Source organism: Populus alba, chromosome 8 (genome assembly GCF_005239225.2).
Source record: "Populus alba chromosome 8, ASM523922v2, whole genome shotgun sequence".
Lineage (NCBI taxonomy): Eukaryota > Viridiplantae > Streptophyta > Magnoliopsida > Malpighiales > Salicaceae > Populus > Populus alba.
In genome coordinates this window covers 1817898-1831979 of record NC_133291.1, presented here as the reverse complement: position 1 = coordinate 1831979, position 14082 = coordinate 1817898, and the positions used below count along the sequence as shown (strand labels likewise).

The following is a 14082-nucleotide window of genomic DNA, read 5'->3' as shown; positions in this document are numbered from 1 at the left end:
CTCCTTTTTTGCTTTTGCTTGGTTAGGGGTGTTTGGTTTTTCATTTTAAAATTTTTTATTTTTATCTTTGTTTCAAATTTTTATTTTTATGTTTTTATATATTAATATTAAAAATAATTTTTAAATTTGTTTTTAATTTTAATATATTTTTAAATAAAAAATATTTTGAAAAATAACCTGCTACCATAATTTCAAATAAATTCTTAAACATAACTTAATTGATTTTTAAAAAAATTATTTTTAATATCGTTATATTATATTTATCTAAAAATATAAAAAAATAATTTTAAATTAAAAAATTTTAATTTTCTTTTAAATACACTACAACGCAAAATCAGACAACTCTAAAATGGAGATCAGATTAAATATGCTAATCAAGGTTGCAGCTTTCAGTGATTTTCTCTGTGCAAGTTAAAAACTAAAGAGACTTTGGTTTATTATTAACTATTAAGTTCTCATTTTCCGAGGAGGAGAAAAAAGTGGAGGAACTGGAAACCTTTAGCATCAGTCCCTGTAACTTGCAAGATTATTTGAACTGCTGGGCCCTGGGGAGATTTGCATGTCAAGTGGCATCCTTACAACGAATAGGGAGGGGTTCAGGGACTGCGAGAAGCGTTGGACAATTCTTGCACAAGAAAGAGTAGCGGCGGCTCGGCACGTAGGAGAAGGGGAATGTTTGCAAGTCCAGTAAACATTATGTTTTAAAATGTTTTTTTTTTATAATATATTAAAATAATACTTTTTACATTTTAAAATTTATTTTTTATATTAATATATCAAAAAAAATTAAGTATTAAAAATAAAAATTTAAACAGAAAAATTCAAATTTAAAGTAAACAGAGTTCTAGCCGCATTGCTAAACACTTCAAATCTGGTTAATATTATAATAGTGATTGTTTAATATTAATATATTAAAAAATTTAAGTATTCAAAAAAATTAAAAAAATTCAAATTTAAAATATATAGAATTTCACCTGCACTTCTAAGCACTTTGAGCCTACTTGATATTATAGTAAGAATTATTTTTTAAAGTATTTTTTTGTTTAAAAATATATATAAATAATATATTTTTTATTTTAAAAAAATTTATTGTTTACATCAACTCATTAGGATGATTTGAAAATATCAAAAAATAATTTAAAATAAAAATTATAAAATTAAAATTTAATTTAATAAAAAACAATTTTAAAATACAAAAACAAAAAATATTTTTCTAACATCATAGCTACACCTCAGCAAACAAGACAGGTAAATGTCTGCATAGTCATCACTATGCATTAAACTGTATGTGATAGACTGATGGCTCTCAAGCACATTATTATTATTAATAATGACAACAAAATTCGTGTATGATGTTGGGATAAGTTTACTTGCACAGACCTAAAAGATTGAGACCTTTTTCCGACTTTCCCATCCGATCAAGGCTGCATTTTTCCTAAATAAATCTTTTTTTTTTCCTTAATCATTCATCTAAATTCTAAAAACAAAAAAAAAAGTTATTTTCTTAGAATCTCTTGTAATTCTAACTTTGGATGACACCTAGAGACTAGATTCACTTCATCAAAAAGTTATTTTTAAATTTTTTTAAAATATATTAATGAATTATTTTAATTCAATAACTTAATCTTTGAAGTAAAATTTCATAATATTATTCTCTAATAATATATTTTACTTGAAAGGGCGATTGATGTTGAAAACAAGCTTGAGATTTTAAACTACTCTCTGAAAATGCAAAGCAAGGGTGAGCACATAAATAATCATTGACGTTATTGGAAATGTAAGGCTGTAAGTTCTCTCGAACTTCTCTGCTGCTTTCGAGACATCGTACTTCCGAAAACTTAAGAGGATGATCAAACCTTTCCATCATTTTTCAGTGTCTGACACTTCGGTGGCATCTCACTTTGAGTTGAGATCCATTGATGGTCTGCGAAAGAAAATCTTTGACCGATTTGAATGTCAATCGAGATCGAATACGTTCCATTTTTTTTCGGGCAATACTTTCCGTTGATGGTTGATAAAGATCGGAGAGATCGAGGGTAAAGTTAAAATGCCTTCTATACGGAGCCCAACGATCTTTAACAAACAACGCTCTCGATACTGTATCTCTGTCTCACTCCTATCGTTGTCATGTTGCAGCCTAACTTTATCTCGGTGCATGCAATTTCGATCCGAACATAACCATCAATGGTATTTGACCTCAAATTCTATGTTGAAAGTTTCTTCGGGCCACTAATGTCAATTACTCGATTAACAATAATTATGTTCATTGCCATTAGCTGAGGGAAGGGAGATTTGTTCGGGGTGTAATGATTAGCATAAGGATTATACCTCCCAGGATAGCTATCAAAACTGGATCGTATATCGGCGAAGAATCCGGTACGGATAATGGTTTAGATTTTATATTACTCTACAATATTCTACTTTGCCCAATCTATTAAAATCGCCCTGAATCACTCAAACACCATGTCATCGATTGAAAAAAAAAAAAAAAAACCAAAACTCACATGCTGCCACCATGAATTGAGAATGAGGAAAAAAGCATGCTGTCGTCTCGCAATAGAACACGTGACCTTGAAGTATCTTTCTTTTTTATATATATATAATTAAAAGTGTCTTTGAAAATTTTTTATTTTATTTTATTTTCATATTATTTTAATTTTTTATATTAAAAATAATTTATTTTAAAAAATCATTATTTTAATATATTTTCGAGCAAAAAACACTTTAAAAAACAACCATTATTACACAACACTTCTTTAAAAAACAATTATATGTAGTAAAAGCAAGGTCTTTTACCATTATAATATAGTTTAGTAAAAAATTTGAAAAAAAAAATAACACATGAAGAATAGTTTGGATGCAATTGTATTTTCAGATATTAGTTTTGAAAATAAAAACTACTATTAAAAAATAAAATATCAATTGGTGTATCGAAAACCAAATGATATAAGGTGGTATTTCAAATTACATTAACTTTAAATTAACCTCATACAAACTTTTTATTAATTATAATCTTGTTTGGTGGTTTCTCAATACATAGATAAAAAATAATTCATTAAGATCTTTTTAATTGCTGAACTGATGATCTAATATCTTTGTTGGTTTACTGGTCGGGTCGGGTTGGCTCTTATACCGAAAGCAGGCCATAATATTATTAGTCAAATGGAAAAACAAAGTGATTCTAATCTCTTTTATATATATATAAACTCTTCCACTTGAGAAATTTGGACCGTTGAATTTATGGCATCCACCAACTGAATATATGACGAACAGCACAATCTGCTAGGGCGATTCTGGAAAGATGATTTACTGAGAGAAGTATTCAAAGAAATAGAACCAGCATTGTATATATAATGACCAACACAGTAGTTTTTCCATGCCCCCCGCAGAGAAAAACCAGAAAGAAGGTAAAAACACAGAGGCTTAATTCATGCCTGCCTCTCCAGATAATTAGAGTATTTGAAATAACAATAACAGTTATTTTTTTAAAATATTTTTTATTTTAAAATATATTAAAATATTTTTTTTATTTTTTTAAAATTATTTTCACATCAAACATATAAAATGATCTGAAAATACAAAAAATATATTAATTTAAAGAAAAAATAAAAAAAAATATTTTTTTAAAAATGTTTTTGAAATATAAAAATAAAGAAAGATGAAAATCAATATTCATATCTTTGATTAGGAGGAGAATCAACGAATGATAACCCTCTGACTAGATATGACAAGGATATTCTACTTTTCTTTACACAATGAGTCACAAAAAACAAGCCAATGACGGAATTCGATACCTTTTCCATTGAAATCTACTCGGAAGAGAAGAAAAGAGGTGTATAAAACAAAATGGCTGCTTTTAATTTTTGGTGGAATTAGAAGAAGTAACTTTCAGACACATCATTTTCTGATCGCTTCTGAGGGACGTTTTCAATTTGTTTTTCCCTGAAAAGAATAAAATTATTTAAATAATTTTGATGCGACGTGAAAATTATAAAAAACTTGAAAAAAATATTAATTTTAAAAAACACACTGTCTTTGGGTCCTTGCAGCTCCTTTAATTACTGGGGAGTGGCATGCTCGTCCGGATGTATAAAACAAATAGTGTTATAGATAAAAAGAAAAGAAAATTATATCAAGGGATGTGCAAAACCAACCTCATTTGCAAGGTATAAGTGCTTTTCGTGCGGTTGGTGAGAGATGTTTTCACAACTTTAATATGCCACAAGGAGATTGTTTTAATTTTATTTATTTTTAGCCCTACACTGTATATATTCTGGATTGTGATGTAAAGTATTTTTTTATTTAAAAATATATTAAAATATTTTTTCTAGTTTTTTTTTTTATTTTTAATATCGACGTATTAATTTTTTAAATAATATTTTTAAAAAATAATTTAATGTATTTTCAAAACAAAAAAATACTGAGATATACATATAAATTCTGAAATACTGTATATCCAGAACTTCATTCTAACACTAACCTAAAACAATAGTTGTGTGAGAGGGAGAAAAACTTATCGTGAACATGCATCATACACTAACGAGACAATTAATCGAAAACTTAATCATAGAAATCTTGGTGTGCGGAGATTGATCAAAGATGCTATTATCAATAAAAAAAAATAGGAAGACGAAACTACCTTTCTTGTTTTTGAAGAATCAAAGGGAGTAAAGATGACATCTTTTCTTCGCCTGATATACATGTTCTGCCTAGGCCTGTGTCTCTCAATGAGCTGATGGGCTACCTTTGTAGCTTCACGAGAATCACATGGCAGAACAATTTTGAGCTATTTCCCAGCCCAAAGCAGTTCTCCTTCGTGGCATGTAAGCCGGGAAAAACATAAAAAAATGTCATAATAATGAAAAGCAGGTCTAAACACAGCCTCTGCCTCTCTTTTTACAGAAAAAAAGTCAAAATTAGGCATCGAACCCAGCAAGAAAAATCGAATATAGAGTAGGAAAGTCGCCATTACAATTGAAAATCGCTCCACTTGCATTTTTTGTTTTGGTTTATACCCTTTTTCCGAGCCATGTCCAGGTAGGTGATTACTCGGTGCTCCACCACCCCAAAAAAGAGGCCAAAAGCAAGTAATTATGCCTGGAAGCTCTATAGTAAACAAAACTAACAAAGTAATTGATTTATAGGTTGAAAAAATTTCTTGATGATGACTTGAGAAGCACACAACCATAATTTTTCTGTGATCTTCTCTACCCGACTTCTGCAAATAATACAAGGTGAATTTTCACTTCACAGCTCTGATGAAACTAGACTCAGACTTCAATTTGCCTCCCACCCTCCATACACAAGAACACCTTATATCTCTAGGGCAAATTGTTAACTTCATTGAAAGAAAACTGATTAGCATATTCACTTGGCAAAGTTTATTTTTGATCATTACGCTATTATCACGATAATTCTGGGATAAGTACTTTTGTTTCAACTGGCCAGTAGAAGAAAAGCTATAAATCAATCATAAGGTTAATTTAACTGGTTAGGATTTGCTTTTCAATGGTCACAAGTTCAGGCTATTTTAGGGTCATTAAAAATTTATATGGTCGTTAATTTTAGAACCTGTAAGATTAATTAAATTGCGCACAAGCTGGTTCGGACACCCACGTTAATTAAAATAAAAAAGCTATAAATCACCAATTTTATTTGTAATTTTTTTTCTGAGTGTTTTTTTTTTTCTATCAAAGTTCTACGCGAGCAATCTTTAGGATAATTAAGAAAAAATAACAATTTAATTTAATTTTCATGAATTAAGCCTGGATTTTTAAGATATTTCATCTAGAATTTAATTTTCACAATCGATTAATTTTCAAGTACACTGCACAAACCATAGAGAAGAACCCTGGAAAGAGTGATAAAATATACAGGCAATTAAGCCTGCAATTGTCAAGATATTATCATTTAGGATTTTGCACAATTGATTAATTTTTAAGCACGCCGCATTACCTCTAGTAAGATACCAAAGCTTGCATGTTACTCAAACACTGTCATGATCCATTCATTTTGAGCTTTTTATTTTTTTACTGTCATTACTTTCTATATTTTATAATTAAAGTCAAGTGAATAAAATAATAGGAACTTGATTTTGTTTATTTCAGATAAAAAGGAATGCAGGTATCTACATGTATTTTGTCTCGATGGCAAGAAAAAGCTTCAAAACGTTGCCTCGAGGTAGAGGAAGGAGACAAAGTTATACGGCAACTAAAGACCATATTCCAAGAAAAAGAGTTCTCATTTTAAGCGTAACTATTGGAGATCATATGCTTTGCGTTTATAAAAAAATCAATAAATAAAAATATTAGAATTAATGGTTTAACATAGGATGTTTAATTTCATTTCGTATACCTCTATTTTATAAAATAAAATAAAATAAATTTTATTTTATTCTGAATCTTAAATTATTTTAGATATTTCATCTAAATCTCGGCTGAAATGTTTAGAATTTATTTAATATATTTTATTTTGAATTATTTTTTTTCTCCCCTCATTTCTTTTTAAAACTAACGGTATACCTCATAGTATTTTAAAAAATAAGATAACATGAAATAAATTTTATTTCGCTCTCAGCTGAAATGTTTAGAAATTACTTAGTAAATTTTATCCTGAATTATATTTCTTTCTTTCTTCTTTTTTTTTCTCTCCTCGTTTCTCTTTCGGTCTTTGAAGCGAATATAACTTCAATCGCATATTTTGCTGGTGATCATTGTATCTTCGTGACCGTTATTGGAGGTTTGGAACCAAAACTTGACACGTAATTCTGACCTCAAGATTGTCTTCCAATGCATAAAGTGTTTTTGAAAAAAAATTAATTTTTGTTTTTTATTTTTTAATTTTAATTAATTTTTTTAAATCAGATTAATTTTGATACGTTAATGTCAAAAATAATTTTAAAAAAATAAAAAAATATATTATTTCAATATATTTTCAAATAATTTTTTTTTAAAAAAACAATCACAATCATATTTCCTAACATGTTTTTTTTTTTTTTTATCATTCCTTGTGATCTATTGAGTCTCTTTTCATTGTGGTTTTGCAGTGCCAATTAATAAAAAAAAACATGGGGGTTGCTAGGGATAACTTGTGTTCCAACTTTCCAGGGCGCTTCTAGTACACCTGCACGATCAACAAGTCGCTATTTCCTCGGTGTCTCGTTCGGAGTCGCCTATGCTAAGCTTCTAGTTCTAAATTCACAAAGTTCGAATCTCCCCTTCTAAATCGCTGTCGTGCTTTATTTCCCTGCTCTATTTTACACAAACAATTAGAGGAAGAAGACATTAGCTCGTGTCATAAGTTTTTGTCGAGGAGCTGTAATTGTTTGGTTTTTATATTGGAAAACCTTTAATGTCTTATGGAAGGAGAAGTGTTGTATTTTCCTCGGTTCTTTTTTATAGCATTGGACACGTTCTTGTACAACAAATGTACGTACTTTTTAAAAATCTATAAACATGTTATGTTATAATTAATATTTTGAATTATACATATATTAATGATTTGACTAAAATATTTTGAAATTAAAACTTATAAATCCATCAAGAAAAATAGAATACTAAACGAAATGAAATTAACAACTTTAGTTGACATGTAATTGTATAATATTATTTAATCTATCTTTTTATATTAATTTTATCTACAAATATATAAGTTTAGTTTTTAATTTATCATTTGTACACCAATTTATTAAAATTAATTATATAATTTGTATGAAAAAAAAACACAAATAATTTATTTTCAAGTACATATTTAAATTTACATGTAAATTGCATGCTAGTTTTGATGAGTTAATATAAAGATTTTAAATATTAATATATATTCAATAAATATTATAATCATACAACAAAAAAAAGTGCCTTATAATTTATGTTGAACAAATAATCCAAAAAATTAAGAAAATATAGCAAATTCTTGCGAGCTTCACGGTGCTTCAATAACATCGTGCGACATAGGTCACCTGCAAGGATAATGATACCTCAAGTGAGAAATGGATTTATTGATTTTTTTTATCAAAAAACCATCTCAATCCAATAGCTTAAGTTGTTAGGTGAGATCCCATGATATAATTTATATTATTCTCTAACACATCCTCTCAAGTGAAAGCCCTTTGAACTTGAAACTTGTACAGACCCACATTATCTTGTGTTTAATTTTTATCAATTAAATGAGGATGATAAAATTCGAACTCGTGACCACTAAGTCATTAAGGCTTTGATACCATGTCAAATAATTATTTCAACCCTATAGCTTAAACTGTTAGATGAGATTCCAAGATATGATTTATATTATTTTCTAACATTTCTAACATGGCAAATTTCTTCCAGTAACGTTTTGTTATTGAGGTTTATCAAAGAACCATCTGAACCCAACAGCTTAAGTTGTTATGTGAGGTTTTAGAATATGATTTATATTATTCTCTAACATACCACCTCAAGTGAAAGCTTTTTGGGCGTGAAATTTACACAAACTCACATTATCTTGTGCTTAATTTTTATCAAATAAATGAGGGATAGTGAGATTCGAACTCGTGATCCCTTGGTCATCAAAGCTCTAATACTATATCAAAGAACTATCTGAACCCAATAGCTTAAGCTGTTAAGTAATGTTTTATGATATGATTTATATTATTCTATGATAAAATTAACATTATGTAATTGTGTCTTGTAACATGACAAGTTTGGATTCGTTTTGAATGAAGCCAACAAATTTAAAAAAAATATAATATAGATCACTTGTAAAGAAAGAAAAGCAAGAGAGTAAAAGCAGAGAGAGACAGGACTATAAACATAGAAAAACTTTAATAATGCAAAAAGTAAAATTAAGTGGAAGACGATCCGAGTAAAAAAGTAAAGGAAAAAGAAAAGAGGGCATGTAAATGGAGGAAAGGAGGAAGACTGGTATAGCTGATGTCGTGTCCTCATGGGGAGGCCCTCTCTTGTTCTGTAGCCCTAGCTTTTGATCACAGGAAAGAATCAAACCTTTCAAGAAAGTAAAGTTTAGATTAGGATAATTGGGACCCATGAGAACTAAGGTTAGTCAATAGCTTCACATCTTGGTAGCTTCTCAATGTAATCAACATTTCAAACAATTTCAAACGCCAAAATAGTTTTTCTTTTTACCCTAAGTTTAAAGAATATACTAAAATCAATTTATACATCAATGAATTCTAAGGTTTTTATATATATCAAATTATCTCAAAAGTACACCCTCTCTGTCTCGTGCATTAAATGAAATAAATTCCAACACGAAAACAATAAGAAAGCTTAAAAAACTAACTATATCTTATACTCCCAGAAATCTAAATCATGGGCTAAACCCAGCCCGTACCAATAATCATTGGATCAGTTGGGCTCGGGCACATCCGTAGTATTGTCATTGCACCTGCTTCCTCTTCTTCACCAACAAATAACAACACGCCACATGGCCTAGTCGATGCAGCCAATTCTATTCCATTAAACGACGGTCCATCGCTTCTACCTCAGGAGCCAGGAGGGTTCTGGCAGTGAATTCAAAAACATATCAGGCTCCCTCCAAATCGCCAAACACATATTTCCATCTACACCCTTCATAATCCCCCGTATTTTCATACTCTCCTTCATTTGGATCATTTCCCTCCTTCTTGCACAAATTCAATTTTTCTTAAGAGAGAAACACAAGATTAGGGTTTCTAGAAAGATAAAAGGAAAGAAAAATTCTAGGGTTTTAGGTCATGGAGGAGGGTATTCTGGTTTTTGATTCAGAAAACATCAACGTCGCAGGTACTCTACCTCTCTATGTATTTTTCTTAATATGAAATTTTGCAAAATCTCCATTATTTATTTACAGTCGATGCTTGTTTATTTATATTCACTTCGTAAAATTGCTTGAATGTGTTTAATTTAGGGGTTTAATCGATGTTAGAATTTCGAAATCTGCCGCTGATTAGGGTTTTTAGGGTTAAAAAGTTGAAGGAAGTGTGCGTCTCGGTTTGATTTCTGAGAAAAACTGTAAAGATTCAAATCAGAGTTACCAATTTCTGTGAATTTGCTGAAATCGCGTGATTGAGGAAATTGGGATGTGTCAGGTAACAAAATAAAGGGAGAGAAACTGGGAAAAGGGTCCATGATTGGAATTGCGCCAAGAGGAACGCTTGCTGACATTAGCAATTTTCCTGTATCAAGGAAAACGCTCGCTGAAGTTAGCAGTTTGTCGCAGCGAAACCAAGATGGGAAATCACAATCTGTTCTAGTCGGTAAAGATTACATTGAGAAGCTCCAACGGGTATACGTCGAATTTTTCAATATCTAGATGTACACGTGTTGATATTTTTTTTGAGTATGGAGTAGAATTTGGCTTAATGGGTTGCTTTTTGAATGTTTTTGTCCAGGAAATCATGACATTGACAAAGATTGTCGTGGATAGGAAGTAACCTTTTTGTTTGATTTTTCTTTCTCCTGAAGTTCTGTTCTCATGTTGGCGATTTATTGTGTCATTTTTCTTAACTTTGGTCAACAGTAAAATTATCGAGTTGAGTGCTATTGAGTTGCAGAAGCTGAGAATCGGATTTCAGCAGTTGCAGCAACAGAATCAGCAACTTGCACAAACAAACAGCCAGATGTTGGCGGTGATGTCATTCGCAAATCAATTTCTTCATCACGTATAAATTGCATAAAATTTTGGGCCCTTGATGAGACTAAATTATTCTCTTAAAATTGCAGGAACTAAATGCAGGCAAAGATAAGGTAAGTCTTTATATATGCAAGCGTGGATTGTCCTGCTCAATATGTGCTGTTCTGTGTTGTGACATTTCTGTGTTAACTACTTGCTTCTGTTACTGTTCAGCTTAAGGTATTTCAACATGAGCTGGGATGTAAGAATGGCTTGCTTGATGCCATAAATTTGGAGCTGAAGGTATGCTTAGCTGCTGCCCTTTTTGCCTCAGTGTTGAATAAGTTTTGTTGTTAGTAATATTGGTGACTGACTTCTAAAACTCTCTCTGTTTTAGGAGAAAGCAAAGAAAGTTAGATGCCGGATTAAGAGAAATGAGGTATTTCGGGAACTCAACTCAACATAATTTATGGGAAAAGGGTCTTTTTCAGAGTAGCCCACATAGTTTTCATCCTATTTTGCCATCTCTTGTAGGTTGAAACCATCAAAGGTGATGGGGCTGCACAACTCTCTCAACCAGAGGAGGAGAATAAACCATGTAACCCAAACAGGAAACGCCAATCAAATGTTCAATGTAACCAGTTCCCCCCCCCCCCCCAAGACATGTATTCAAAATCATAGAAACCTTTTCATGAAGCCAGCATTTTCTCTTTTGGTTTCATGCAGCTTTGGAAACTCGTCCTGTTCAACCACAAACTAAAGAGAATGCTGACAAAAAGAGGTTTGTATTTCAAATGCCATATTGCTGCTTGGAATCTGACTTTATATGAGTTGTTTTATCTTCTCTCTGAAGTTTTAGTTGCTTCGTATTTCTCATGACAGTGTTTGTTTGAGAAGGCAATCTGCTAGGTTTAAGTCTGGAGAAGAAGAGCCTACTGAAAACAACGTTGATACAAAGAGGTTTGTTCTGACATGGTCCAGAATCCTGTATAGTTTCAGTTCACAAATGTCCATATGAATGATATTAGCTTTTCTCTAAAGTTTTTAGTTTGCTTAGTATTTCTTTCTCCAGTTCTCCTGACAGCTTTTGTTTGGGATGGCACTCTGCTAGGTTCAAGTCTGAAGAACAACTCAATGAAAAGAATGATGACAAAAAGAGGTTAGTTCTGACATGGTTCAGAATCCTGTATAATTTCAGTTCACAAAGGTCTTTTGACTTCAGCACTCTGGAAAGAACCTGGGAGAAATCAAGGATTTGTACACTCTTTTATGCGTGTCTCAGCAGGATCTGTAGAAGAAAGCAATCCATTAGGATTAAGTTTGAGGCACAGATAGAAGAACCAACTGAAGATTTGTGTCAGACTGATGATGCTAAATTTCATGTTCCTGCAATACATGGTGATCCAGTTCATGAAAGCTGTCCAACATTATCAGCTCCATCTGTAAAAATCGAATCTGAAACAGGGAACAGTGCTCTCAGATTTGAAACTCAAGAACCACGAAGGACATCCCTTCGGCCATCGCGTCGAGCAGCTGAGAAAGTCCAGTCCTACAAGGAAATTCCACTCAATGTGAAAATGCGAAGAAGTGAGTGAGTTGAAATTCTCTCATCTAATCTATCTGTACCATCTAATCTATGTGTACGCAAATTTTCTACATCCTGTCCCTTTTTGGGTCTTCTGTATGTTGTGGTCTGAAAGAAATCTCATTCAGATTCTCGCCGACCCTGTAAATTTTCTAGCTACTGTACTTTATTTATAATGATTCCCTGTTGATGATTAGGAAGTGCAAAAAATCAATCTAGGTTTAGTTCAAGTATTTGAGTTGTAGTTGAACATAAGCAACGCACTTGTGTGCAATTTTACATTTCTTTCCCTTTAGGAAAAAGAGATCATATCGAACTTGCTTCTAAATGGATGTGCTGTATTTGTCCTGCATTATTTTAGCTACATATCATTTAAATTGCAGATACGGAAGAACATCATTTGCCAACAGCTATCCATGGCTAACATTTATATCGTTGTGATCCTGATTTTAATCCGAGAAAGCAGAATGTTGATGTTAAATGATGCATTTACCAGAAATTATAAATTGCTGGTGCTATGTTTGTACAACAGTCGTGGTTAATGAGAGTAAGACCTGGTTCAGTTCTTCAGTTCTCATTCTCCCCCCTGATTTTTTGCTTTTTTGCAGACATTAACACACGTTATCTAGTTTTCTTATTGGCTCGAGTATAGGTTTATTTTGCGAAGTTGAAAAGCATATTTTAATCAGAATAACTAGTTATGATTGGCGTTCTGGACAGGTTAAGATATAATCATACCAGTATGTTATATGGGCTGTAGAGAAATCATATTTCTGTAGTTTCTTTCTTTCCTGGTGTCCACGGATTCATATGACCTATGTATCTCATGTTATTCGATCACTATCGGGGTACAAACTGGTACCATTTGACACTTCGGACATGTTTTGGATTGCGTTTGAAAAACGTTTTTCACAAAATTTAATTTTTTTTTTTTACTCGGAATTAATATGTTTTTGATGTTTTCAAATCATTTTGATGTATTGATCTCAAAAATAATTTTTAAAAAATAAAATAACATTATTGACATATTTTTTTAAATAAAAAACACTTTGAAAAACAATCACAACCAAACACGCTCTTAAGCTATCATTATACCATTTGACACTTAGAGAGGTCAGGAATTAAAAAATCGTGAAATGGAAAGTGGTGGATACGGGCGTTGAGGAGGAAAAGCAATTTGGAAAATGGAGACTGATTAGACTAGCAATTAGTCAGTAAGATGCGGCTTAGTGTATCTAAACTGATGAACAACTTAGATTTCTTGTGATCAGATTTGATTTTAGAACTTGAATGAAGGATCCTAAATTTCTAACCATTGATTGGCAAAATTTGACTGTAATTGAAGATTTGCTTTGTTATGGTTGTATTATGTTAGGCTACTGGGAGACAGTTTTTAGTAAAAATTTTCAATCTTTATTATTTATCCAATTACCATGCTTAGGTGGAGTAAAAGATAGGTTAAATACAGGAAATCTAAGCACAGAAAGGGAAAAAGGAAAAAGCGTGACATATGGGTCCAGCAACTATCACCGTCTCACATGCAAATAGAAAAAAGCAAGGTGACAAAAAAGAGCTGTTTTTCACATCATTTTTCCTCAGCTCCAAACCGCGTTTGTGCACGAAGAGGGAAAAAAAAAAATATAAAATTCGATTAAAAAAGGTTGCTAATATAAATTTCAAAAAAGTATTATAACATAGAGGGAGGGAGAGGGAACTTTAAATTCACTCCTTTTTCTTGATCTTTAAATTGATTATTAGATATTTATGGATGATCGATCTTGTTTTTTTTTTTTTTTTTAAATTTTGTAGTTGATGATGAGTATATGCATGCCCCAGCACAGAATAGAAAAGGATATCTGGACATCTTATCGACTGCTCACAATACAGGAACTGCGACCTTATGTGTTCAT

At 31.4% G+C, this 14082-nt stretch overlaps 1 protein-coding gene across 11 annotated transcripts; it reads left to right on the top strand.

Moving 5' to 3' along the window:
- The first annotated feature begins 9344 nt into the window (after positions 1 to 9344).
- LOC118060278 (SHUGOSHIN 2) lies at positions 9345 to 13011 on the top strand. 11 transcript variants are annotated; one of them, XM_035073475.2, is made up of 13 exons: positions 9345 to 9758; positions 10064 to 10260; positions 10367 to 10404; positions 10495 to 10603; positions 10698 to 10721; positions 10822 to 10890; positions 10985 to 11026; positions 11122 to 11221; positions 11314 to 11368; positions 11485 to 11547; positions 11660 to 11746; positions 11870 to 12174; positions 12781 to 13011. In XM_035073475.2, exons 1-13 carry the CDS (start codon positions 9710 to 9712, stop codon positions 12822 to 12824), a joined length of 1182 nt encoding a protein of 393 aa, XP_034929366.1. In that variant the 5' UTR covers positions 9345 to 9709; the 3' UTR covers positions 12825 to 13011. The 11 variants fall into 11 exon arrangements, with proteins under 11 accessions (XP_034929366.1, XP_073266807.1, XP_034929361.1 ...); XM_073410706.1 differs by having other exon boundaries at positions 9353 to 9758; positions 11485 to 11548; positions 11688 to 11746; positions 12781 to 13009; XM_035073470.2 differs by having other exon boundaries at positions 9353 to 9758; positions 11470 to 11547; positions 12781 to 13009.
- The last annotated feature ends 1071 nt before the right edge of the window (positions 13012 to 14082 follow it).

Bases quoted from the DNA above. Each gene is read 5' to 3' on its own strand.
- LOC118060278 (XM_035073470.2), top strand. From the start codon at position 9,710: ATGGAGGAGGGTATTCTGGTTTTTGATTCAGAAAACATCAACGTCGCA. The intron at 10,261-10,366 runs GTATACGTCGAA...GTTTTTGTCCAG, and splicing joins ACATTGAGAAGCTCCAACGG to GAAATCATGACATTGACAAA. The intron at 11,369-11,469 runs GTTTGTATTTCA...TTCTCATGACAG, and splicing joins GAGAATGCTGACAAAAAGAG to TGTTTGTTTGAGAAGGCAAT.